At 44.0% G+C, this 25,712-nt stretch overlaps 1 protein-coding gene across 3 annotated transcripts in view; it reads left to right on the top strand.

Moving 5' to 3' along the window:
- CSGALNACT1 (chondroitin sulfate N-acetylgalactosaminyltransferase 1) overlaps positions 1-25,712 on the top strand; it is a 299,964-nt gene that overhangs the window by 209,919 nt on the left and 64,333 nt on the right. For all 3 annotated transcript variants that reach the window (XM_090258275.1, XM_090258277.1, XM_090258276.1), the window contains exon 3: positions 17,042-17,970. In XM_090258275.1, coding sequence (XP_090114401.1) covers positions 17,337-17,970 — 634 coding nt within the window. In that variant the 5' untranslated portion in view covers positions 17,042-17,336. The remainder of the gene's footprint in view (positions 1-17,041; positions 17,971-25,712) is intronic.

Genomic DNA, 25,712 nt, shown 5'->3' with positions numbered 1-25,712 from the left:
AATTCTCTGATAAGGTATCTCAATATGTCTTATGTATTGGGATGGGGGAGGCTAGAATGGGGATAAGGTGGTCACTGGTGAAGTAGTAGCCGTCAGTCATTTTGGCCAAGAAAGGAGTATTTTGTGAGTGACACACTGACTTTGTTTTTGTCTTGATTAGACAGAATTACGACATGGCCTTATTCTGTTTCTTTTTATTGTGGTCTCAGGGTAACCTTGTCTGAGGCTGACATTCTTTCAGATAGTTTATGTCCAACAGAACACATGTTCTTGTTGTGGATGTAACAGCAGCTTCTGAATGTCAGGGGTTGCTTTCTTTCTTTACAGTTTTGAACAAGATTGAGAAACTGTATTCAGGCAGAGAAGACCAAAATGTCCGCTTTGTTACAAGGTTACTTTGGAGAACGTGGTTTGGAGATGTGGCAGAAATGGGCTTCCTAACATTGAAGCTGAAATAGGCAGACTTCCCTACTCAGTCATGGATAGCACTGGAAATGCTTAAGTTGAAACCCTCTTTGGGTCTTTGTCTCTGAGTTCATGAGAGTATAGTGAACGTGGAACTCTAAAAGTTCCTTCTTGGTCTCCTTTGCAGACTCATCTCCGTTCCCTGGCCATTCTGTGTTGAGTTCCTACAGATTCAGAACCAGATTTGCTTCTCACTTTGTTCTCTCCCTAAGTCGGTTCATTCCGTCCAGTGGTTTGATTACCATCCACAGGCTGATGACCCTGAATTTCTATCTCTAGGCTAGACTTCCCCTCTGTCATGCTTGTTCACCACCTCCATCTGGATGTTTCAGAGGCACTTCAACTTAACATGTCCAAAGCCAACATTCATAATCTTCTCCCTAAATTCAACGCCCCAGGCTCCCTGCAGCCTGATCCTATAGCTTCACCCCACACTCCCGCCATCCTATCTGCCTGTGCAATGCTGCTTCATGCCTCCTAGCCCTGCCATTTGGTGATTTTTTTCTATTCCTTCCTAAACTCCTCCTAAGTCAGGTGTTACCTTCTGCAGAAAGCCTTTTCTGAATCCTTGAGGTTGGATTGAATGCCCCTCCTCTATGTCAATCCCTCGTTACCTTTTGCTCCTCTATCACAGCAATTAACTCACTGATTTATCTGATCATGTGTCTGTCTCCTTCCCTATACGTTGAACTTCTTGAGGTCAGCAGTTCTGTCTTATGCATTTATATCTTGAGATATATCTATGTCTATATGTCTGTACTTAGTCTATCTGAGTATCATCATATAGATATAGATCTATATCTACATCCAGATAGACACAGAGATCTAATACCTTGAACTACACTTGGCACTTCATGAGTATTCAGCAAATGTTTGTTAAACTGCTGTTGTCTAAAGGCTTTTAGCATTTTGTCCCGTCCTAGAATGACTGCAGCTTTGGTAATTTTAGTGTTGAACAGAGTAGTCCAAGTATTTTAAAAATCTGATCGTGTTTTACTTTATGCAGGATGTAGTTCAGAAGACTAGTATATAGAATGAAATTTATAAAGTGCACAGCATTTTTTTCTATTAAATTACATGATATTTTCAGAAATAGTTTGTTTCATTTCTGATTGACTGCCATTGGGTGCAAGTAATATCTTTATCGATCAAATAAGTATTCTTTTTGTTTTTCTGTAATTTTAACCTGTATATCTTAAATTAATCTACAAGTTTAAAATTAAGGCTCCTTAAATAATGGCTATCCTATCATACTAGTTAAGGGATGCAAGACTCTGAGGTGAAACTCGGGACTCCCGCCTCCCAGGGCCATATTCCTTTCCCTAGAACCTGTTGGATTTGGGGGACAGGTGGGTGGGTGGGGGGTGGGAGGTGGGATGGAACAGCGAGCAGCACTAGTGAGCCCTGACAGGAGTCCCTCCATGGGCAGCAGAGAGGAGATGTCTCTGGTCTCATCTGTCAGTGCTGACAAGGCGCTCAGCCTGTGGACCTGCACTCTGGGCCTTCTTGGGACTCAGCTCCACTCCCAGCGCCGGCTGCTCTCATCCTGCTCCCACCTGGCAACTTCCCTTTGGGTTATTGACTACACCTTCATGAGCGAGGCTTATGAGGGATCTCCACTCACCTTTTTGAGTGGGACCACATGCTAAGCAGTCTCTGCCAGTTGCCCGCCTGTGTCTCAGGAGGGAAGACTGAGTCCAGCCACCTGGGCAGGGCTCTGCAGGGAAGGCCCTCTGAACACACCTGGTGCCAGGCAGGGCTGGGCAGTGTGTGTAGGGGGCGCTGCTGAGGGGCTGCGGGCAGGAGGAGAAAGCTGGGAGGGAGGGAGGCAGGTGCCAGTGATCCGAGAACCGACTTGGGCTTGAACTGCAGCTGCCGTGTAAACGAGGATTTATTTTTCCTGATTCTCACCTCCTAACTTGGTTTCCTCAAGTGATATCACTTTGAAATTTCTGCAGATTCTTAGTGCCAGTCATAATGAAGATAAAAGCAGTAATAATACCACCCATTATGAGTGTTTTAGTTTATACTCTGGAAAGCATTTTCACATTAGTTTAATGTCTTTTTGATCAACTTTGCAGCTGAGGTTGTGAGCCCTGGATACCTTGATCTGGCAGATAAATTAGACAGACACCATAAACTCCGTACTGAAGGACCTAGTTTGCTTTTCTGACTTGCTAAAGAGAAAGACGCAACAGAGCAATACATTACGTGCAATGCTGAGGCCTGAAGCGTGGTCCATTTGTGTTTCACACTGTTGCTAGGTTTCCTCGGTCTTCTCAGAGCTAGTGTGCTGGTTTACAAGTGACTGCAGTGGAGACAGTCGCCTTTCCTTCTCTTCAGCATCTATGATCTGATTCTTAAGCTGAGGTTGTGCAATATTTGACAGAGGTACCCTTTGCTTTGTTTTGTTACGTTTTTGCTTATGTTGGTCCTATCACTGAGCTCGAAAGTTGGAAATAAAACATCTCCTAAGTGCTGTCAAGCAAAAGTGTTAATCCTCTGCATCGAAGGAAACTTCTTAAAAATCTTATCTCATTATAGGCTTTTAATAGAGATAAAGCAATGCTCGTTAAAGGCTGAACCTTCCTCAGACTCACTACACCACGGGATAATTGCATTTACATTAGTCTTGAGACCCATTAGTTTGGTGTCAAGAAAAAAAAAATTTGAGTTCTTTTTACATAGAAGAGCTAATATTAATATAATAAATAAGACTGCGACAAGGTCCATAGCATCTTCAACTTTCCCTGGAGCATATGAAAAAGGTTTAAACCCTAACAGATACAAGTAGACCAGAAAAATATCTAGAAAAAAAATAGACACTGTCAATAAAATGGTGACTTTTTAGAGTTCTTAATCCCCCCCCCTTTTTTTTTAAGACAGCTTGCATCCTTAATAGTGGAATTGGAATAGGAGTGAAATAACCTTAATTAGATCTGCTGCATATTTTATTTATGAGCTCATTTAGAGCTTCTCCTGGGTTCCTTATATCTGTCTAATAAATAATATCCACCTTGAAAAGTTCATCTGAAACTTCTGTGATCTTTCCAAGCAGAGGAATCTTTTGCTCCTCTGAACTACAGCAGCATTTAGTTTATATTACTAACAACTGATCACATTCCCCAGATACCATAGTTGTTTTTACGCCTGTACCTCCCACTGCCCGTTACCTTTGTGAGAACAGGAACCTTGATTGATCCTTCTCTTTATCCCCTACCATAGTTGACATGGTCCCTTTCGTTCATAAGTGTACAGTACATATTTGATGGCTGGGTGGATAAAGTTCATGTTACTTGTAATATTTTTGCTGAACTTCAGAAAACTTATTTTCTGTGTTCATGTTGTTACTTTGGAGTACATGCTTCTCAGAAGAGTCCCATATGCCACCTTAAAAAATTTTTTTTTTAATCCTCACCTGAGGTCGTACTGTCATTGCTTTTAGAGATAGAGGAAGGGAGAGAGGAAGGGAGAGAGAAAAACATCGATGTGAGAGAGAAGCATCGATTGGTTGCCTCTTGCATGCACCTGGACTGGGGATTGTATGCACCTAGACCGGTCCAGAAATTGAACCTGCAGCCTAGGTATGTGCCCTGACCGGGAATTGAACTCACAATTTTTCAGTTACGGGTCAACGCTTCAGCCAACTGAGCCACACCAGCCAGGGCCCATATGCCACCTTTGCAGGGAAGCAGGATGGGTGTGGAACAGTGTAGAGTGGTTTCAGAACCACTGTTCATCTTCCACAGGTGCCTGCTGCAACGTGGTCCTTGTCATTGTAGCGTGGGATGGAAGCCTGTGTTGGTTTTGCTCCTTGGAGACTGTGTAGTAAATACAGTAATAGTAATTTTAGCAATTGTTGCAGATTCAGTTTGGGGTACTCAAAAGGATGTTATTCCAATTTATCTTTCAGGAAGAGGCATCTTATGCCCATCTTGGACAGCTTTGAACTGGGAGCTGTTACATATCAGGATAATGGTGTATAGTCAAAAGATGGTGTCAAAGAACTCCTCTCACTGGAGACATCTCGAAGCCTTATTTTGGGAAGCAGCTTTTATTGCTGTTTTAAATTTTCTTTTGAACTCCAGGAATACTTCTAGTATCAGCAGCTGAAATTAGAACATGGATGTATTGAATCACCTCATTTTGAGCCACTGGAAATTGCATTTCAAAAATATCTTAGGATGTGCTGAGATTTCTCCCAACTAGTACCTGCTGTTCTTTTAATAGTGACTTGGCAGGTCTACACTTAGCGGAACTGTGCCCAGGGTCTGAGGGGTCAGTCCTTTTGTCACAAAAGTCTGCTTACTGCTTCTAGTCTCATGTCTACAGCTGTGAAATATATTGTCCTGAGACCCAAAAGGTGTTGAAGAAACATAAAGAAACCAACCCCTGGACCCTTCCACTGTTTGGGGGTCACTGACCTGAGCCTTTTACATGCAATTGTCTTTTTAAAATGTCCCAGCAACCTGAATGAGATCTGTACAACTTTGTTTAAAGGGTGGCTTGGGGAGAACTTTTCTTTTTTTTTTTCAATTTTTTACTTTTTATTTTTTTTTTTATTTTTATTTTTTTATTTTTTTGTTTTTCAGTTACAGTTGTCCCATTTTTCCCCATTGCTCCCCCCACCCAGCCCACCCCTTCTCCCACAATCATATCCCTCCCCGTTGTCCATGTCCATGAGTCATTTACACATGTTCCTTGACTAAACCCTTCCCTTATTTATCCCCCTTCTGTCCCTCCCCCCTCCCCCCTTTTGACTGCTATTCTGCTCCTTGTCCTATTTAGTTCGTTTGTTTGTGTTGTTCATTAGTTTCCTGTATTAAGCGATATCATATGGTATTTTTCTTTCTTTGCCTGGCTTATTTCACTAAGCATAATTCTCTGTTTCCTTTTAAAAAATAAATTGGGCTTTGTGGGATGATAAGGATATGAGAGTTATATGGATTTAAAATTAGAGGCAAGAGACCAGGAGTCTAGAGTTCTGGGTTCTGGTTCTGACTGTGCTTTCAACCAGCTTTGTAACTTCATTTGAACATCAGCTATTTCTTCGTGGTTAATTTTTCTCATCAGTAAAATGATGTGAATGGCAGGCTTGTCCCTGTGATAGGATTTGGCCTTCTTTTGGCTCACAGTGGTTGCACATGAACTTGGTGCCAGGTGCTGTGCTGAGCACCTCACACACACTATCTCATTTACTTTTCACAAGGATCCTGCAAGATAGGCTCTCTGTGCTCCCTGTGTTCGCGACGCATGTGCTAAGACAAGCTACATAACTGTAGGACTTCAATGGGATGAACCCCAGAACCCGTGCTCTCAACCACTTAACTATACTGATAGGACAGCCGGAGATGCAACACAGGAAAGCCCTTTAGAGTCCAAATAAATCCACGTGTGAAGTCTCAGCAAGGTGCAGGAATTGGCAGGGCGGGCGCTTGCCTTTGAGGATTTGAAAAATGCAAGCAGGGCCTCCCTTCCAAAGTCCTCCCCCTCCGCCTGTTATTCCTGCATGTCTGAAACCAGACTCGTCTCTCTGCTAAATCTTCTCTTGTGTGTGTTCCTTTTCTTTTTTTTTTCTTTTAAGAATTCAAATTTAATTAATTTATTTTTTAACAAGGTTATTTTATTTTATTTTTATTCTTTTTTATTTTATTTATCTGTTTTTAGAGAGGGGAAAGGAGAAAGAGAGGGAGAGAAACATCAATGTGCAGTTGCCTCTCACACGCCCCCAACTGGGGACCTGGTGTGTGACCTAGTCATGTGCCCTGACTGGGAGTCGAACCAGTGACACTTGGTTCACAGGCCGATGCATGTGTGTTCCTTTTCAATGGTAGCTCCATCCTCTGAGTCACACAGGCTAAATCCTGGGCCTCGTTCTCCAAGTCCTGGAGATGCTACCCAGGAAATAGTTCTTGAATCCACCCCTCCCTTTACATTTAGTGCTGTGCCTCCAGGTCCCTTCTGTAGAGCACTGTGGTGGTGCGGTGGCCTCACACCTGGGCTCCCTGATGCTGACCGTTCCCTCTCCAGCCGGTCGCAACACTGCCTATTGCTGAAATTAATTTCTGGTCATGTGACGCTCTTGTTTCAAGGCCTACATGGCTAGCTAATCCTCACCTAGAAAATAAAATTTAAATTCCCTGTCATGATGTAAGGGCCTGTCGTAGTCAGCACAGGCTGCTAATATAAAATAACATTGACTGGTGTCTTAAGTAACAAACATTTATTGTGCGTGGTTCTGGAGGCTGGAAGTCTGAGATCAGGTGCCAACATGGCTGCATTCTGGTGAGATCTCTCTTCTCTGCAGGGCTTTTTGCAATATAGCCTGTCCCAGCCCCTCTCCTGCCCCCCACACTCTGACCTGTGCATTCCCAGGTCAGCCTTCTCTCTCTCTCTGCTTTCCCTTTATAGCAAACACACCTCTGTTGAAGCTCACAGTACATTGCAGAGAAACAGTGTGGCATAGTAACCAAGAGAACAGACAAGAGAGACACACTGCCTGGATTAGAAACCCAGTTTTGCTGTTTCGTTGCTGGTTGACTTGGGCAAGTGACTAATACCTGCCTCAGTGTTCTTATCTGCAACATGCGTATGCTAGTACTAGACCTGTCTCATAGGAGACACTGGAGAAGTAGGAGGAAGATGCAGATAGAGTGGGGTCATAGATAGGAAGGTGAACATTTATAGAAGAACATAGAATAGTTAAAGTGAACATGTTAGTGAAATGTTAAATAGTATTAAACTATAAAACAAACTTGGATTAAATATGTTCTCTGCGACATCTATCTTGTGTAGAAATAGGACAGTGTCTGTTGCTGATAAATTTCTTTATAGGAGTAATATGTTAAAATGTTTTTAGTGAATTTCTCAATAATCAGTGAACTACCTAGCAGGGATATATGCCAACAAGGTAGGTTTGGCCCTGGAAGCTGGGGGTGGGGACCTGAGGAAAGGGAAGACACCCCAGAAGAGGTGCTGGAGGCATGGTGGGCCTGAACCTGAACCTTAACTATGTGGTCTATAATGAGCTTGAGATTTTGTATGTGTGTATGAAAAATAATAATATAACTATCTATTTATATAATAGTGGGCACCCCCCCCCCCGTTAATTTTTTCTGTTGCTGATTCTATTTCCATACTCAGAGAGATGGCCCTACGAGCAAAGGCTCTGCTGATCTAGCTTCATGGGGTTTCTAAAATAATTCTGCACAAGCCACGCTGTCTCTAGTTCTGTTGTATAATAACCACTTTCTAAAGAAAGACCCTTGTTTGTGTGCTGATGTCTTCTTTGTGGGTGGGAAAGGAAAGGGGGAACAGAGAGGAGTTATGCTGTGTATTTTATCTTGAGTTAAAGTAGCTGTTTCCTTCTTAACCCTTCTCACTTCAACACACCAGCAAAACACATCAAAGGACTCAGGAGAGTGGGTGTCAGCACCTTTCAATTCTGGACGTCTCCAGGGGTGTTTCCTTTGGGCCTCGCCTCTGGATATGGAGACTTAGCTCTGCTCACTCTTTTCTTTCACGAGACCTGGGGCAGAACAGCTCATGAGTCTTGCTGACTGATGCCCAGGCCTGGGGGTGAGGGGGATAGAGTGACCCCTCTGGGAGAGGGAAGCACACACCAGCCATGTGGTGACTATGGCTTTGGGCTTTGGGCTTTGGGCTTTGCCAGCTCCGTGGCTCAGCACTATTTACACTAAAGCAGAGTGTCACCCCGAGGGGTGGGGCAAGATGCAGAGGGGTGAGAGTGCTGTATGCATCCCCCCACTCTCTCGCCTTCAAGTCACAGCCCCATTTTGAACTATTACAGATGGGTATCTGCATTCTGCATTTCTTTAGAGGCTCTGTTCTGTCCTGTGACTGGGGCTTCCTGTGCTGCACGTGTTCTCAACTTCCCAGCTGTTTTTCTGCGGCCCTACTTGTGGGCACTGCCTCCCCTTTGCTGGTTTGCATTCTGTGTGTGTTGTGTATCTCCGTCTATACTCTGCAAGGCCAGGTTGATTGAGGTAGATAACTTAGTGTTTTGGAATGTGGAGGCCTGCTCCCTGCATGGGTAAGTCACCCAGCCTCCCCAGACCCTGGAGAAGAGGGATCAAGGACTCACATGAGATTTAGGTGAGACAGCAGGTAATGCAGATCTAGTGATTCCCTGATGGTCCTTGGTGGAGCCCCCTCTTTTGGGTGATCTGCCCGAAGGGATACCAGGTGACTGCCTTTGACCCAAAGTGACCATTTTTACCTTTAGCTGTTAATGAATTAGGCTTTCCATAGTGGTTTGTTCTGGCAGTTTTGTGTCTCAAATGTTTTAAAACCATTGCTTGGGACAGGGTAGAGACATTTGGTATATTTTATTTCTCATCTTCCTCTTCCCTTCTGTGTGCTACTAAGGAAGGAGGGGGCTCCTTTTTTTCTACCTGTGCTGCCTTCACTATAACTAAAGTTGAGCCCATCTTGGTCCTGGCCAGGTAGCTCAGGGGGTGGGAGCATCGTCCCAATGCACCGAGGTGGCAGGTTTGATCCCTGGTCAGGGCACATGTAAGAGTCAACTGATGAATGCAGTGGATCGATGTTCCTCTTTCTCTCTCCCTTTTTCTCTCCCTCACTCTCTCAAATCAATAAATAAAAATAATAAAAGAAAGAAAGTTGAGCCCATCTCACATGAGCCTCCGCAGCCTTCACAGCACAGTGTGTTGTGATTTACACCTCTGACCTCACCTTAGAGCTGGTATTCACCACTCAGCAACTCCCCTGGCATCTGCCCAGGGCCCTTTGCTTATTGCTGAGAAGGTACTTGGCTGCAGAGCATTGCTCACTTAATTAGTCCCCTCCTTGTTAATTAACAATGTGCAGTTCCCTGGAAGCTGTGCTGGGTGACCTGGGACCTGGTCCCCCTGGAGGCAGGGCCGACTTCTGCTGGCACAGGAGCGTATTAGTTGACACATGGTGCAAGCCACTGCATGGGCATCTCATTTGCCACACTCGGGAGGAAAGATGCAAGGACTCAGTGTTGGACAGGAGAGAAGTCCGTGCTGATGCCAGCCAGCATCTTAACTGACCTAGAGATGTTCTCTTTTTCTCCTTTCAGAGAAGATCTCTCAGTTGATTAAACATTTCATTTGCCAGGATGCTTTATAGTTGAGCTGTCTTAGATCTGATATGTGGGTATAAGCTCCTGACACCTACTCAGAAGCACTTGACTGTTTGTGAGGAATTCTGTCCCGGCCCCAACTGTGGGGCCAGAGCAAGGTGTGGACTGGGCACGGCAGGATTGGCGTGAGTTTGCATAGCTGGCAAGGGGTGTGGAAATGCAGATCACAGCTAGCTGGGGAGGCAAAAACTTATACCTAGAGAAACAGGGCGTAGTGCCACGTCTAAGGGGATGGGTAGGCTTGTAAGTAAGGAGACTCATGATGAGTTCAGAAGCAAGACAGATTGGACACGTGGGTGCAGAGCGACACGTCCCCTTCATTCAGGCTTATTAAGGGTGGTGAATAGTATAGCCTTGTGGGTAAGAGCAGGGTTTGAGTATCAGACTGAGCTGGATCTAAAACTGGGCTTGGCTGTGTGCCAGTTGTGAGCCTTGGGCAAGTTACTTCACTGCTCTCTAAGCCTCAGTTTCCTTATCTTTCATGGGAATAATGAGATTTTAGTCCATGGGATTGTTTTGAGAATTAAATGAGATAATGTTTGTAAAGTGCTTAGTATGATGTCTGGCCTAAAGTAAATGCTCGCTAAGTGGTTGTAATTATGAGCAATAGGAGGGTGTTAGGCTTGGTTTCGGGGGATGGAGTGGGATGTGGGGGAGGGTGGTTATCACTCTGTGGGGCAGGATGACGCCACCGGCCACAAAGAACCCTGCACGACCCAGCTCCCGGTCTCTCTGCAGACTTTTGGCTGCTGATTCAGCCCTGGACATATGTTTGAGATACTGTACCTTCCTGCTGGGAAAGGGTTCATTATGCTACTTATTCTAAGTCTCTTACTGTGCATTGTCTTTTCACTCCACCTCCACGGCCACCTCCTAGGCCAACTGCTTCTGCCTGAGATCCTTCCTGAAACAAGGTCGGAGGTGGCAGAGGTGGCTGGGGGTAGGGTGGGGGGAATGGAAAATCTATGCATATTCGGGAAGTCCCTCTCTGCCAAGTCTTCCCTCCAGAGGTTCGCCAACAATTCAAAACCAAAATAAAAACAAAGGAGAATAACAAAAAGGGTTTGGAGCTGTTTCCTGCCTTTTTGGCTATGGGGCTGTAATTAATATCTGGGTCTTCATTTTCTGATTAGCAGACCCCAGTTTCTTTTTGTCACATTTCTCTTTTCCTGCTTCAAAGTAGAGAAAAAAGAACCAGAAGGATTCTTTCAGTAAGCCAGCGTGGAGTTGAGGGGCTGGAGGGGCACCTCTCTTCTAGGGAATTCCCAACTGAGAAATGATCAGGATGTTTTTTAGGGGGTCACTCCGTGCTGGTCCTTGGAGCTCAGAGCTGGGTTATAGAAAAAACCTCCCAGAGAAGACCCTGAAGGCCACGTCCAGGTCCTCTGGGTTAGCAAGGGAGGGAAACGCATTCCTGCAGAGACCTGGCAGCAGGCGTTGGGGACAGCAAAGTCACTCTGAGGAGCAGGGCAGTGAGGCAGGAGCCTGGAATCAGCTGTGGCTGGAGCTCTGTCCTGTGGAAACTTGCAGCACAATTGGGGAGTCAGTTTTATGGGAATCTGGAGCAGGGCCCACCCAGGGGTGCCCGGATGGTCCATCAGGGTTAGAAAACATTTACAAGATTTACACTTCATTATTGTAGGGGTATTGTTTTGTGAATACACAATACAACAATACTGTAACACTTGTGTATAACTTATAAATGAATAAATTCCATATATGTACTTGTTTAAAGCTATTGACTGCCTGGAGTGTAGTATTTATGTTTACTGTATTTGAAGGCAGCTGATGTTGAGTGCCAAAGTCAGCAAACTGCTGGTTCTGACCTGTGCTGCACCCCACCCGCATGGACTCCTTTCTGTGTGAGGGCAGAGCCTCGGGTCCAGGCCAAGCAGCCTGGCATGAGTGCTGGAGGAGGTTAGGGAGGAAGGCTTCACTCTCCCAGTCAGTTCAACACCCTGGGTGTTTGATTGCTGACTCTGTGTGGCAGCCCTGTCCCTTCTCTGGGATGTGGCTTTAGCACCTCTTCGTGTATAGATAATAACACTGATCTGCTAACCTCCTTACTTCAACTTTTCAGTTGCTCCCAGGGGTACACTCAAGGCTGAAGCCCTTAGCACATGAGTACATGCCAACTAAAGACTCAGTGGAAGAAAGAAACCTGACAATAGAGTATACAGATATTTATATCTGTATATACACCTGAAATTTATATAATGTTATTAACCAGTGTTACCCCAACCAATTTAGTAAAAATAGTAATAGTAGTAGTAGTAATAATAATAATAATAATAATAATAGTAATAATAAAAGAAAAAAACCTGAGCTCTAGAAAGATCTGCAACATCTGAGAAATCCTGCTCTACAGCTTCCAGGTGGGTGTGGCTTAGGGCGATTAGGAGCTCTTACACTCATTTTCAGGCTATTTTAACTTCTTTGCGAGTACTACTCAACCCTCAACAATTAATTACGTGTGTATAAGAGGCAGATTATTGTGAACGCCAAAAAGCAGTTGCAGGCGTTGGTTGTATACACTCATTTCCTTTAAGTGAAAGCAGATGAAGAAACACTTGGAAAAAAAAGTCTGTAAACGTAATGTATACTGGGAGTAGAGCTAAGAAGTTTAGGACCTTTCAACTCTTACAGTGACCTTTTATTTTCTGTTAAATTTTGCAGCATTTTCTTCCACTTCTGCCATGTGATGTTGGTCACTCACATCAATCCCCAGGACAGTGTGGGTGGAAGACAAACACACAGCGCTGGGAAAACTAGGAGGCAGCATCCTTGCGAGCCATCCTGGAAGCTGGCTCCCACACCCTGCACATGGGGGTTGAACTGTGGTACAGGGAATTCTTAATGGAGCCGTGTATTTGGGTCAAATTTACAGTGTTCGCTTTATGTGCATTTTTGAGAGCATTTAAGAACCCTGAATAAGAATCCTTGCCCGGTGCCTTTTCCACACACATTCAGGATGGTATGTTTACTCAGGAGATACGACCTCGATTTATGTTCTGTTAGTACAGCCAACCCTTTGACTGAAGGACAGCTTGCGCTTTCGCCATCAAAGAGCCGATTGTGTGCCCGAGTGGGATAGACGCCCACGGCGGTGCTGGGCTTTGGTCTGCCCCTTCCTGGCCCAGTAGACAGGGCTTGGTTTTTTCCCCCATCAGCTTTTTTGGCTGTGCCAGCACACCAGGTGGAGGTATCTTATAGATTTTATTGCTACTCCTGGAATAGTTTTATCATTCACAAGACCAGTCATTGTAGTGAGTAGTGCTGCCTGACCTCATCTTGTCATGAAGCCACCGTTCCTTCTGCCTGCTGCCAACCCTGACAGCATTTCATCAGCGGGGTTTGTCCAGGAGTCCTTTGGATCTTTGAGACACATCTTGGCAGCTCTCTGTCATAATATGCAGCTCTTGTGATCTAAATGTTCACCGGGATCTGTAGAGTAAAATGCATACACCCATCTAGTAGCTACTTCTGTCCTGGCCATAGAAATTCTAATTTCCACTGTTCCCATTTTGGGTGTTAAGACTCTGGACCACACTTAGATCTGTCCTAGTTTCACCCACAAAGAGCCTCCACTCTAAGATGAAATGATAAACATTATCTATAGCCACTTGCTTCTCTCATTTTAACAAATGTTGGTGCTGCCTAACCTTTCTTCTAAGCTTTTGTCACTTTAAAATTTATTTGTTCTGCCCTGGCTGGGTAGCTCAGTTGGTCAGAGCATTGTCCTGATATGCCAAGGTTCAATCCCCAGTTAGGGCACATACAAAACTCAACCAATGAATGTGTAAATAAGTGAAACAACAAATCTCTCTCTCTCTCTCTCAAATCAATAAATAAAAATTATAAAAAGTTTATTTGTTTATACTTTTCTTCTCAATCCCCTCCTTCCCCCAGTACACATACATTTAGTAGGTAGGGGCATGGCATTAACACTCGGTGTCTATTTTAATGGCATTTATCTCTTTGAGGTCGTATTATAATTATGTGAGAAGGTCTTAAGTAATTCCTCAATAAGCTTATAAACTTGCTGATGTTGGAATTTGTGCTTGACTCATCTTTTTGTCTCTTGTACCTTCTTATGCAGTGCATAGAACTTAGTAGGTGTTCAATAAACTTTTGTTATAAGGATAAATAACAACAGTGTGTTAGATGGAGTAGACTGTGACTTTGACCCGTTGTTGTGTCATTGCTGTGCTATTTGGAGATCTGGGGGCTGTCCAGGATACTTCCTGGCCTGGGCAGGATGTGGGGGCTGTCAGACAACTTGCACCTGGAGTCTGAGAAACCCATTTCATTGCTGGACCCAGACTTTCTGCCTTAAATGTTCACAAAGTGCTGTTACTTTCTTAAGCAACCCCTTGCCTAGATTGTAAGAATGGCAACAATACCACTGTGATTGGATGCTCCCTTCAGTCAAATCAGTGAATCCAGTATTTTGGACAAAGTGCATCATAGAAACATCCTGAGGGATTTGTCCCGGGACCGGGAGTGGGGAAAGCAATTAGTAAGGGTGGACATTTAAAAGTGCAAATGGCAAGGAACCTGATCAACACCAAGGATTTTCTATAATTAAAAAATAATAATAATAATAAAAATAATCCATCTCTCTTCTCCCAAATGTGCTAAAATTGGCTCTTGACAAGTGATTCTTCTTGCTCACTACTCCTTCCCTATCCCCAGCCACCTCCAAAGACTGAGCTAGTCTAAAAACTGGGTGCCTTTTCTAAATTTTAAAAATAGTAGCACAATGCTGCTGTGATCCCATAAAACTATATTTTCACTGTCCTCTCTAACTTGTAATAGTACTTGGTAATTACATGGTGCTTTCCATCTGCAAGTTTGCAAACACATTATAAATGTTAACTCTTTAATTCTCGCAGCACCTCTGCAGACGGAGGGAGAGATTGCACAGCGCCTTTGTGGCTTAGCTGTTTGTTTGGTCTGTTTACATCTTATCACGGTGTTCTTTCCGAGATGTGGTAGAGCTGGTAAAGTGCCATCTGCGCTTAAGCGCAATGTTCTGTGCTGCCAGATGAAAAACCTGAACTTTCCATAGAAGCAAGGATCCAAAGGATAAGGCTTCTGACTTCATCAGGTAGATACTCCCAGATTCCATAGTTTGGTCAGTTGTTACTATTTTGATAATGAATTAGATTGCTAGAATCATTAGAAAATGTTTTGTCTATGAAAGGATGCAGAAGTTTCTGACATACAGTATCTGCTTCTGACATTTAAAAGGAGAAATACATTTCTGCTTCTTTGGTAGTAATTTTTATAGCTTTTTATTCCTTTTAAAAAGTCATTTATTTCTAAAATCTTTTTTTTTCCTCCTTTTGCATCCTGAAGAATGGAATATTAAATAACTTTGAAATTTATGCAAGTGAATTTCAAAAGCTGAACTAGACTTTAAAGAGGCTTATGGAACAGAACAAAGTAATTATCATGCAGTTTTAAGTTTCTTCAGCTTTAATACATTGCTGCAATTAACATGATTTCAATTTATTACGCAAATGTGACAATTATTCCATTAAAAAAATCTGTTAGAAGGATTGCATATTTTGTTCCTGCAGCACAATAAATTGTGTTGAGTATTTCCATTTTGTTTTTTTGATTTGCTTATTTTGTTTTTAATGACAACTCATTTAAAGTAAAAGTCTTTAAAGTGGCAGAATAATGTGATAACATGTCCTCACTAGTAATTTAATACTTGGATATAATGAGTTTATCTGAGAGATTTCATTAAAAACAGCAAGGTGCCTGAATACCAAAGCTGAGATGTTTTTAATCACAGAATTATAGTAATTTTACAAATCCCAAGATTTGCATCAGACAGAAAAGGCTCCCAGGGCTAAATATGCACTTTAAACTTAGCACTAATAACTGTGTATTGTTCTCAATTATAGGAAAGAGAATCCTCAGGCCAAGGGAAGTATTGGAGAGAATCTTGTATGTTGAATTTTTAAGGAAAATTAAGAAATAAACTATTTTGATAACTAATTATATCTGTAAGGGTCACATCACCAGGGTAATAGAAGGGGGACTCTCATGTGTGACCATGGTATATGGCAGGTGAATACTTAGATAGTTAATGAGCCTCTATTGTTTACTATATTATCAGCATAGAATGCTAGAAGGAACATCTCTGTCTTCTCCCAGAGTTCCTGAAGTTCTTAATTGACTGGAGTCCTTCTTCTAGTAAATGGGACAGACCACCAGTAAATGAGATGATTTTTGGCCCAGAATCTGGATTTCTGGGTTGGGTGAAGACGAAGTAATAATTTAGTTATTATGTGGTTTATTGAAAATGTCAAATTTTTATAAAAAGGCCAGCACGTGGTACCCTCAGGGAGCTTTTTTTTTAAGAGAAGTGATAGAAAATGATGCATCTAGGAAGATTTTATTAAAATTTCTCTAAACGAGAAATTTTAATCTATTTTCCATTGCTCATTCTTCCTTATCTTTTTTCTGGCTCAGATAGCTATTAAGGAAGGGAGAACGCAGAAGAAGCAGCGTGTTGTGACACTGGGCGTGATGGGTGGAGGACGGAGGAAGGAAGCCTGGGGGGATGGGAACAGCCAGTCAGGTCAACTCATGTGTCACTGGGGTTTGGAGTTGAGGACCAGAGCATGTAGTCAAAGGAAAGGACCTGTGATCTGTCTGGATGTTTCTGATGAGTGGTTAGGACACAGAATTCCTCCTAGAAGCTGGAGCAGAGACATGCCTGGGATTTGAGTCCTGACAAGACAGTACCTCTGGTCTCCGCTCTTCTCCCAACTTTATTCCTTTCTATGGTAAACTCACCATCCCCTGTCTGCAAGCAGAATTGGACAGTTGGCTGCAATAACTGTCCCCTGACTCCTTCCAAATATGTTATCCTCCACATTTATTATTTGCATATTTGAACCTCCAGGTGCTTCCCCACCTCCTCATCAGTTAGCTTGAAGATCATTTTGAGCCAGCTTTGAGCCCTGCCCTGAATGGGTGCACACAGGTGAGCCCATGCAGGCCTCACCTTTTGCAGCCACCCGGCCTGTAATTTTCAACATCATTAAAGTTTTGCTTTTTTCCCTTTTAACCATCAAAATAATATGTGCCATTGTGGAAAATTTACAAGATACAGAGAAGTGTAGAGAAACAGAAAAATCAGCATTAATTGTTTCGCGCAGAGAGAATTCACCTTTTGCCATTCATGTTTTCTTCCAATCTTTTTTCTGTATCCGTTATATTTTTATATACACTATTCTGCAAATGCATATTTGCCTTCTGATTTCCAAACATTTAACAATATTTAATTACCTGTCATAATCATTTTCCATAAACCTCATGGGTGGTCTATTGAATATTGACTGCCATCATGAACATAAGGGTGTCATTCTCTTGATTAAGTCTTATTATCATTTGGTCTCTTCCCAGGTCCCCAACTGTCATCAGCAGCAGATTTGGAAGGCTATGATGGGTATGAATGTGAAAATTTGGAGGTTTCAGCTAACCCGTTGCTTTTGCCTGGAAGACCGTCCTCTAGAAGTAGGAAAAGTGCTCCTTGTGCTGCTTGACTCCAAGAGACGAAACGTGTTTTAGAAAGAAATGGGTGAAGGCAGCTCTGGGGACCCCAAACGCATGCTTCCTGTGGTCTAGTCTAGGGAAGCCCTTCCGTGGGGCCCCGACGTTCTGAGATGTCACCAGTTCTGGGCGCACGCCTGATTCCTGAATGACGATGGTTCGCCGGGGGCTGCTGGCGTGGGTCTCTCGGGTAGTCGTTCTGCTTGTGCTTCTCTGCTGCGCTGTCTCCGTCCTCTACATGCTGGCCTGCACTCCCAAAGGCAATGAGGAGCAGCTGGGGCTGCCCCGAGCCAACAGCCCCACAGGGAAGGAAGGGTACCAGGCTGTCCTGCAGGAGTGGGAGGAGCAGCACCGCAACTACGTCAGCAGCCTCAAGAGGCAGATCGCACAGCTCAAGGAGGAGCTGCAGGAGAGGAGCGAGCAGCTCAGGAATGCACAGTATCACGCCAGCGACGCCGCGGGCCTGGGGCCTGACCAGGGCGCCCCTGAGAAAACCCAGGCTGACCTGCTGGCCTTCCTGCACTCGCAGGTGGACAAGGCGGAGGTGCACGCCGGGGTCAAGCTGGCCACCGAGTACGCCGCAGTGCCGTTCGATAGTTTTACCCTGCAGAAAGTGTACCAGTTGGAGACGGGCCTGACGCGCCACCCCGAGGAGAAACCCGTGAGGAAAGACAAGCGGGATGAGTTGGTAGAAGCTATTGAATCAGCCTTGGAGACCCTGAACAGCCCTGCGGAGACCAGCCCAAATCAGCATCCTTACACAGCCTCGGATTTCATAGAAGGTTGGCAAGTTTGTGGATTGGGGTAGGAAATAGAAGAAAAGGCATCTGGGTCCAGGCCCCCAGGCAGGTCCTGGTTGTAGGAGGCTGGCAGCTGGCTCTGGGGATGGCTGGTAGGAGTTCTGTGTGAGCAACACCAAAGGTATCTAGTATGGTTTTTATTTCTCAGAAACATCTGTTTCCACTTACTTTCTCATGGAAACCACAGTCATTGAGTGGACAGATTCATTGTTTCTTGGCCAAAGAAAGTAGAACTTCTTGCTTTCGTTTAAAAAAGAGAGAGAGAAATAAAACACATAAAACACAATGTAAACATAAAACTTTGAAACCCAAGAGGACTATGATAGGCAGTTTTATTTTATCCCTTTTCACAGGCGTTTTTCTCCTAGACATTGGGCCTGGTGGTGAAGCCCATGAACAGGAGGACAGTAAACATGCTGTATAGCTCTTACCTTTGCCAGACGCTGTTCTAGGGACTTCACAGTTACTAATTCACCTTTTCCTCATAATGACCCCTTTAGGGGATAAGGAAATAGGGGTTCAAATTAAGTAAGTAAATTACCTAAGATCGCTCAGTTAGTAAGTGACAGAACCAGGATTTGAACCAGCGAAGTCTGATTTCGCAGCCCAAGCCCTTAACCACTAGGTTGTATTACATAGATGGAACCTAAGGAGCATATGGAAGCTAGAGATGAATGAGTGAGCTTTCTTCTTCTATAGGCATAGAACAGCCTAGTATTAATTTGTGTTTGATTTTGTCTAACTTCAGAAGAAAGCAGCCCGTCTAGTGTTTCTTGGGAGACTTGTTTGTATTTTCTTCCTTATCAATTTTCCCACTGTTACGGGTTCAAAATCAGCTCATAAGTTGGGAAAAGAAGTGCCTGCAAGGGCACCAGCTCTTCTGCCTGCCTCTTGACAGACTCCAGTCCACCCTCCCAGACCTGTGCAGTAGCTGTGTCCAGTGACCCCCTCCCTGCTTTGCTTCTGTCACCACCATCTCTCATCAGCTTATGGGCAACAGGGCTTCTCCTCCCACTGCTGTTTATGCCTGTTCTCTTTGGATATTTTCCTTATGATTCTTTTCCATTTTATATGTGAACTATAAATTCATGCAATTTTGCTATAGTATCATTTTTCATATACCTAGAGTGAGGTAAAGAACTCTTTTACAAGACCTAGCTTTTGGTGTCAGGGCTTTTTTTTTTTTTTTTCCTCGTATGAGGTATTAAAAATGCCTAGTGCATGCAGCAGCTGCAAGTATAAGCTCATGGTGAGCACTCAGACTTTGAAATATCACGATGGTGCAGCCTCAGATTTTATAGTATTCTAGAATGTATGGAGCATTGCCACATATATTATCTTACTAGCTGAGCCCCAGGGAAATAATTAAACATCCTTAAAAAATGAATCCTGGTTGCCACTGGCCCTGGCGTAGGCTACAATAGCTGTCCACATAAAGCAGTTTCAAAGAACTCAGTTACAAATCAGTGTCTACAATTGGGAACGTTTACCCTTGTGATTTTTAATCTGTATTCATATTTGAAATCTCCTCCTGCTTTTCTTATGCAACATTATAATACATAAGGACTATTGTTCTCGATCAGCAGTGACATAGGCCTCTTGTCCCTGAGTTTATTGGCCCTGAGATATGGCTGACTTTCTATCAGAGGCACTGTAATCATAGCTGTGCAATGATGGTTTTTCAAGCACACAGCCTGTATTTTAAAGCAGATCAATCCATATGTACCTTCCAAACTTGGTAAAAGTCTAGTCAGCTGTTCTCATATGATGAGTAAATAGGCACAAGCACTTTAAGTATACAGAAGTGGGTAAAAGTAGGTTTACCATTGTGAGTACACAAAACACAGCTTTATTCTTGTATTATTATTTATCAATTACTATAATATTTTCCATATGAACAACTGTAAACTTACTTTTGCCCACCCCTGTATTTACACATATTTGACTTTCATAAGAAGCACAGTTTATTTCATTTTTTCACTCTTGTCACAGGAGATTGTGGAGGCAATCTTTTACAGTCTTGGGAGATGGGGCATTATGAAAGACGCCCCTAGTCAGAGGAAGTTGCAGGAAGGTAGAGATAAATTTAGCATAAGGAGTAATTTTGAAACTGATGTTTCAGAACAAAGTGGCTATAAGAATTTACTGAGGGCTACTTGGCCAGGTGGCTGGAATTTGTGATGCTAGCCTCTAGCCTCACAGAGGCAGTGGCACTGAAGTATGTTTGAGGACCTTTTCAGTCCTGATTTATGATTCTTTGACCTACGCCTAGTTAAGGAGAGAGAAGGGAATGGAAAGGATCTCCTTTGAAATCTGTTTTCTATAATGAGTTAGAGCAAGTGACAGGACCTTAATAAGAGTGAAGTACAATACATCTTTGAAATAACTTATTTGGGTCTCTAAATATAACCTTTAGAGATTGATTTTGTATTTGGGATTTAGTAGTCCAAAAGTTGGAGCAATTTAGAAGTCCATGGAACAATTTTAGGTTACCAGTGAGAGCTCTGGACTCTCAAGAGCTTTAAGTGAAGGCGACAGATTTGCTGAAACCTGAACTAGTGCAATGAACATGGGGATTCCGTGTGTTTACAGAAATATCATCAAAGCCCCTGGAATGCTTCCAGACGATAATAGGTACATAACACTGAAAGCTAACTATGAGGCAGGTGCTGAGCGTGGGAAACTGTGTAACTTTGACCATGACCCTTAAGCTCTTTGAGACTCTGTTTCCACATCTGTCAATAAGAGACTGGACTTGGATATCCTCCAAGGCCCTACTCAGCCCCAGCCGTCTGCAAAATATAAAGTGCTGCTTCCACTTTTTTTCTTCTTAGCTTTACCAGACAACCATCCTTGAGGGATGCTCTGCCACCCACTCTGCTTGTTGACCGAGGAGGACATGCCACCTACCCTTTGGGATCTTCCTCTATAAAAGGAGGAATTCAGATAGATATTTATAGTTTGGTCTGTAACCACTTTCTACAATTCTGTGAAGCTTGGGAAGGGTGAACACCACCGTGATGACTATCTAACTTATAATCTGTGTTGATTTAATTCTTTTGTATCTCGAAAACACAGAGGGTACAATGTTTGCCTCCTTTCCCCAGATGTTTTGTTGACACTGATTTTTGTGTTAGATCCTCATACGAATTTTTCTTATGACCATCTGGGAAAAGTGAAAGTAGGAAAATGTGATCAGGTCCTGTGCCTTTGGATACCTAACTGTTTATCTCCTCAAGGCAACAGAGACTTCTTGTTCATGTTTGTGGTTTAGTTGGTCCTTCAGTATGGAATATACAGACTCTTGAGTGGCACAACTTTTGGCTTTGGTTTTATGTTTTTAGATTTGTTATCATTCCATAGAACAGTTTAGCTTTCTGAATTATTCCTCTTTTATAATCCAAATATCTGATAATGTGAATCCTATGTGAGGCATTTGTGACTACTGTCCCCATGGGGTCACCCTGTGTCACCAGCCTGTGCAGCTCACCCTCCTGCAGCTTTCGCAGGGTTAGTGGTGGCAAGAGTGGGTCAGACACTAGAAAACTTGATTTTGGGACAATATGGGGCCAAGCCATGGTCCACAAGAAGCTGAAGGTTTTGAAGGCACCCTATGATGATATATTTTAAAACAAAGGGTATAGAAATAGTTATAAAACCTCAGTAGCTGTCTGCAGGTAATCCCAAAGTTCTGTGCTCCACAGCCAAGCCCTCGTGCTTTCTGGGGAGCTAAGGCAAAGCATGAAGATCCTGAGCTTTCAACTTTCATTGTCTGTGTCTTATTATAACCTCTAAGGGACACCCTGTGACCACTTTGCTGAAGTTTTTTTAGACAAGTCAAATCCAGTTCCAGGTCCTGGGTACTTGGAGGACAAGGTACCTGGGACTGTGAGGATTGGAACTGGGCCCTTCCCTCAGCATGCATTTCGGTGGTATGCTTCTTTGTCAGCAACTCTGACTTGAGGTAGAGATGGCGAGGCAGGCATTCAGATATATTTCTAGGCACCTGGGGATCTCTGTGCAGAGCAGGGATTCTGCACTGCTGGTGGGCCTACCCTGTGTCTGGCCGAGAGCATGGTGCGGGGAGAAGAGCTGGCAAGCAGAACAGCGAGAGGACTGCAAGTTCTGTTAAGGAGGGAGAGGTGCTTGTTATTCTGAAATCAGAGGTATGGGCTTAACTGCAAATACCTGGTTTGAGGCTACACTTTGGAGAGTCAATTCTCCCTGTGGTGATGGTGAGAAAGAGTCACCCAGCTCGGGACTTTTGCCAGTGGGAGGAGCCCAGCTTCCAGCAGTGAGCAGAAGAGCCCCATGCTAGAATAAATGTTTTGCAATCACAGGATATTTTGAAATTCTAAATAATTTTTGAACAAGGGACCCTACATGTTTGTTGTGCACTGAGCCCTGCTATCTAGATCCTGCATCTAAGGTTGACAGAACAGGAGGGAAAGGGAAAGAAAACGGAAGATAGACTTAGAAGATTTACTGTGTTTCCTGACACCGGTGTTGAGTATCAGCTCTTTTGACCTTCAGTGGGCTGGGACACATGGAACCCATGTTTGATATACGTCCTATGTGTACAGAGTATTTTTTTTCAAGACTGCAGAAGCTGAGAAGTTGGACTTTGTTTTTTGATGATTTTGTTAGTATTTCTGTTGTACTCATTTACAGCAATTCTGTAATTGGGGTTTTTAAAAAAATTTGAGGTATCACCTTTCTTCATACCTTTTGTTTTGTATTAAGAATATGCTACAAGAGAGCGCTTGTGATGCTCTGTGCTGTGCAAGATGGAGGAACCTGGCATTAGCCAGAGCAGTGAGAGCAAAGTCCCGATGGAGAGAGGGCCTGACCTTGGGCCTCACACAAATGGGAAGGATGTGTGCTCTGTGGGAGTGGGAAGGGTGGGGGAAGATAGGGAAGCAGGCAGCCACCCTCACTTGAATGGTGCAGCCCCAGTGGTGTGGTGGGGCTGCTGCTCAGACTTCAGCCTATTCAGCCATGTTGGGCAGGAATTGGTGTTTACAGAAAGGATCTGTAGTGTTTACCCAGACCCCTACTTGGTCCTCTGTTGGGACCATTGATGAGGTCTTGCACCAAGGCTTAATCAGCATGTGTGAATAGAGCATATGCTATGTGTACAGACCACTCCCAGCTGTTTGGGGACTGGGAAAGAAGAAAGCCAGGCCTCAGACCTGAAGGATGTGATTACCTGCACGGGGAGACTAAACTCTGAATGATTAAGGGTTCAGTTAAGGGAACTGACTCTTAGTGCCATGGGCTTTCAGAATTGGTGGCTGGATACAAGCAGATGCTCAGGCAAGACACTGAGGGAGGTGGGACCTGAGCCAGTCTTGTTACAGAACCCCTGGGCTGCTGCAATTGAACAGAAACCCATGGGCTGTTTAGTTAGGGGCCCGATTGCCCACCGCCAGAATTATAACTCTCAATACTAGAGTTTAGTAAAAAGAAAAAGAATTGTTTATTTAATAGTTATATAGATTTAATTACTTATGGATTTCTGCTGTTAAGGCTTATGTTCTTTAAAACACCCTTAAACACATATCCTTGCCTCCCTCTACCAAACCAGGCTAGTTTTAGAAAAGTTAGAGATACCGTTTCCCTAATTTCTAAACACAGTTCAGCTTTACCAGCAGCTGCCAATCATTCAGTTCTGACTGGGGAGACCTCGTCTGTGTTACGGTGTCCACCAGCTTTTAGTCCAGAACCTCGTGGATTCTTAGCCTCCTTGTAAACTGCATGATTAGTCCTTTGTAATCGACATGGAGAACTTTTTAAAGCAGCAAGGTACGTCCCTTCCTTAAAACTGCATCGTCAGTCCCCCATTAAATCCACTTGGTCAGCCTGTCCCTAGTTAAATTCACACAGTCAGCCTGGCTAAAATGTCTGCCGCTTATTTTTAAATCCCTGACTATGTCCTCTGACGCAGTGGGTGTTGCCAACAGTTCTGACCATTCACAGAACCTCACGTAGGCTCTGTGTGCTTTCTCCATACCATCCCCTGGTCCAAGACCCCTCCCATCTACCTGAGGCCTTGGATGCACTAAAGACATTTTGCATAACAAAGACACTAGCCACTAGCCTCCGGCATGTGAAGGCATCCTGAAAGCTGCTTCCTTCTCCCCATCCAGCAGCCAATTCTGGGGTTTTTTGGACTCCCCTGTTTCTGTAACAGTCTCAAAGGGTGAGAAGGGGTTACTGCAGAGGGAGTGAGGTGGGGAACATGTTGGCAGCAGAGGGCAAGAGAGCAGAAAGCCAACTGACTCAGGACAAGGGTAGTGGTGTGGGGTTAGGGTGGAGACCAGCTTAGCCAGCAAGCAGGACCGGAGCCACTAGGGTTGTAGCTCACAAGGCACCCAAGAGCTCGGCGTAGGAGTTAGGCTCCCAGGAACTGTCTGTGTCTGGAGTTAGAAGGCAGTGAACTCAGCTCTGGAGTCCCAAATAGCTACCACCTCCTCTCGCTTGCTGGGTGTGGTTCACGAACGTCAAACAAGGTACTGTTTCTGACCCTTCACAAACACTAATTTTATCCCCTCTTCCATGAGTGAGGTAGATACTCTCATTATCTTCATTTTGTCAATGTCGAATCCAAAACTCAAAGTGGTCTAGTAGCATCCTCAAGGTCACTCTGCTGGGGACTGACAGGGTCCAGATTCTAGAACTTTAGATATTAGCTCCTCACTGTGTGGCCTCTCACCACCCAGGGCCTTGGACCCAATACGCATGCTTCTCTGGTCCCGCAGTGATGTGAAAAATCTTTTAAAGACACATCTAGGGCATGCAAACCCTCTTGGGAGAAGTCCTACCCTGGTGAGTTGTATACATTTTCTTGGGAAGAAGTTTGGATGGGAAGGGAAGGAGAACAGGAGGTCCCTGGGGAGATAAGCAGAGACACAGGAAGACGCGGCAGGAGACGAACAGTTCACTTCACCGGGTCTTCTGTCCAGGAGCCCTTGGCACGGAAAGCTTTATTTAAACTGCTCAGACACGTGTTTCTTCTCCGAATTTGGAAAGGGGCAGGGAGTGGAGTCAGGAGAGAATATTGAATTCAGAACAAGTTGAGATCCCTGAAGGGGTTGTTTGGTGTGTTATCTGTTCCTTAAGGGAAGAAATGAGGCTTACATTTCTGTTATATTCTCCAAAATATGCTGCTTTCCTAGATTTGGATTTTATATACATTTATGGTGTAAGAATGTTGGAGGACTCCAAGATCTTATCCCAACTTACGTTTTCATTTGCTGCTGCTCCTTCCTGCCCTCCCCCTCCTGCCAATGAATTCTGTTTCTTTTTTGTGTGCCCTGACATTCCCCCTTCCCTGTGCATGTTCTTTCCGTGGGAGAGCTGGGGCTCCCATCCTCTGCACCCAGTGTTGGGTGTTCTGTAAGACATCCCTCCCTGAGAGCTGTTTTCATTCTTCCAGTAGGAAGTTCTCTCTCATTTTCCCCAAGTAGTATATTGTGCTCAAGAGCACTTCTCATTCCCCATTCTCATTCTAGGTTTACAGCTCTTCATTTACATTCAGCCAGTCTTTACTGACAGCTGACAGCAACAGTAATTGGTACACAGTAGGTTTTTTATTCATTAAATGCACAGCCTTCATAGCATCTTTCCCATTTGGGAACCAGCTAAATGAGCCTTAGGGAAGTCTCCCTCCACCAAGGTCCTCCTGCCAGCACGTGGAGGTCCCTGACCTCGCCCTTCCCCCT

This window comes from Furipterus horrens, unplaced genomic scaffold, assembly GCF_987537825.1.
Source record: "Furipterus horrens unplaced genomic scaffold, mFurHor1.1.pri manual_scaffold_12, whole genome shotgun sequence".
NCBI classification, from domain to species: domain Eukaryota; kingdom Metazoa; phylum Chordata; class Mammalia; order Chiroptera; family Furipteridae; genus Furipterus; species Furipterus horrens.
The sequence above is the reverse complement of the archived record's forward strand: the minus strand, read 5'-3'. Positions and strand labels throughout refer to the sequence as shown.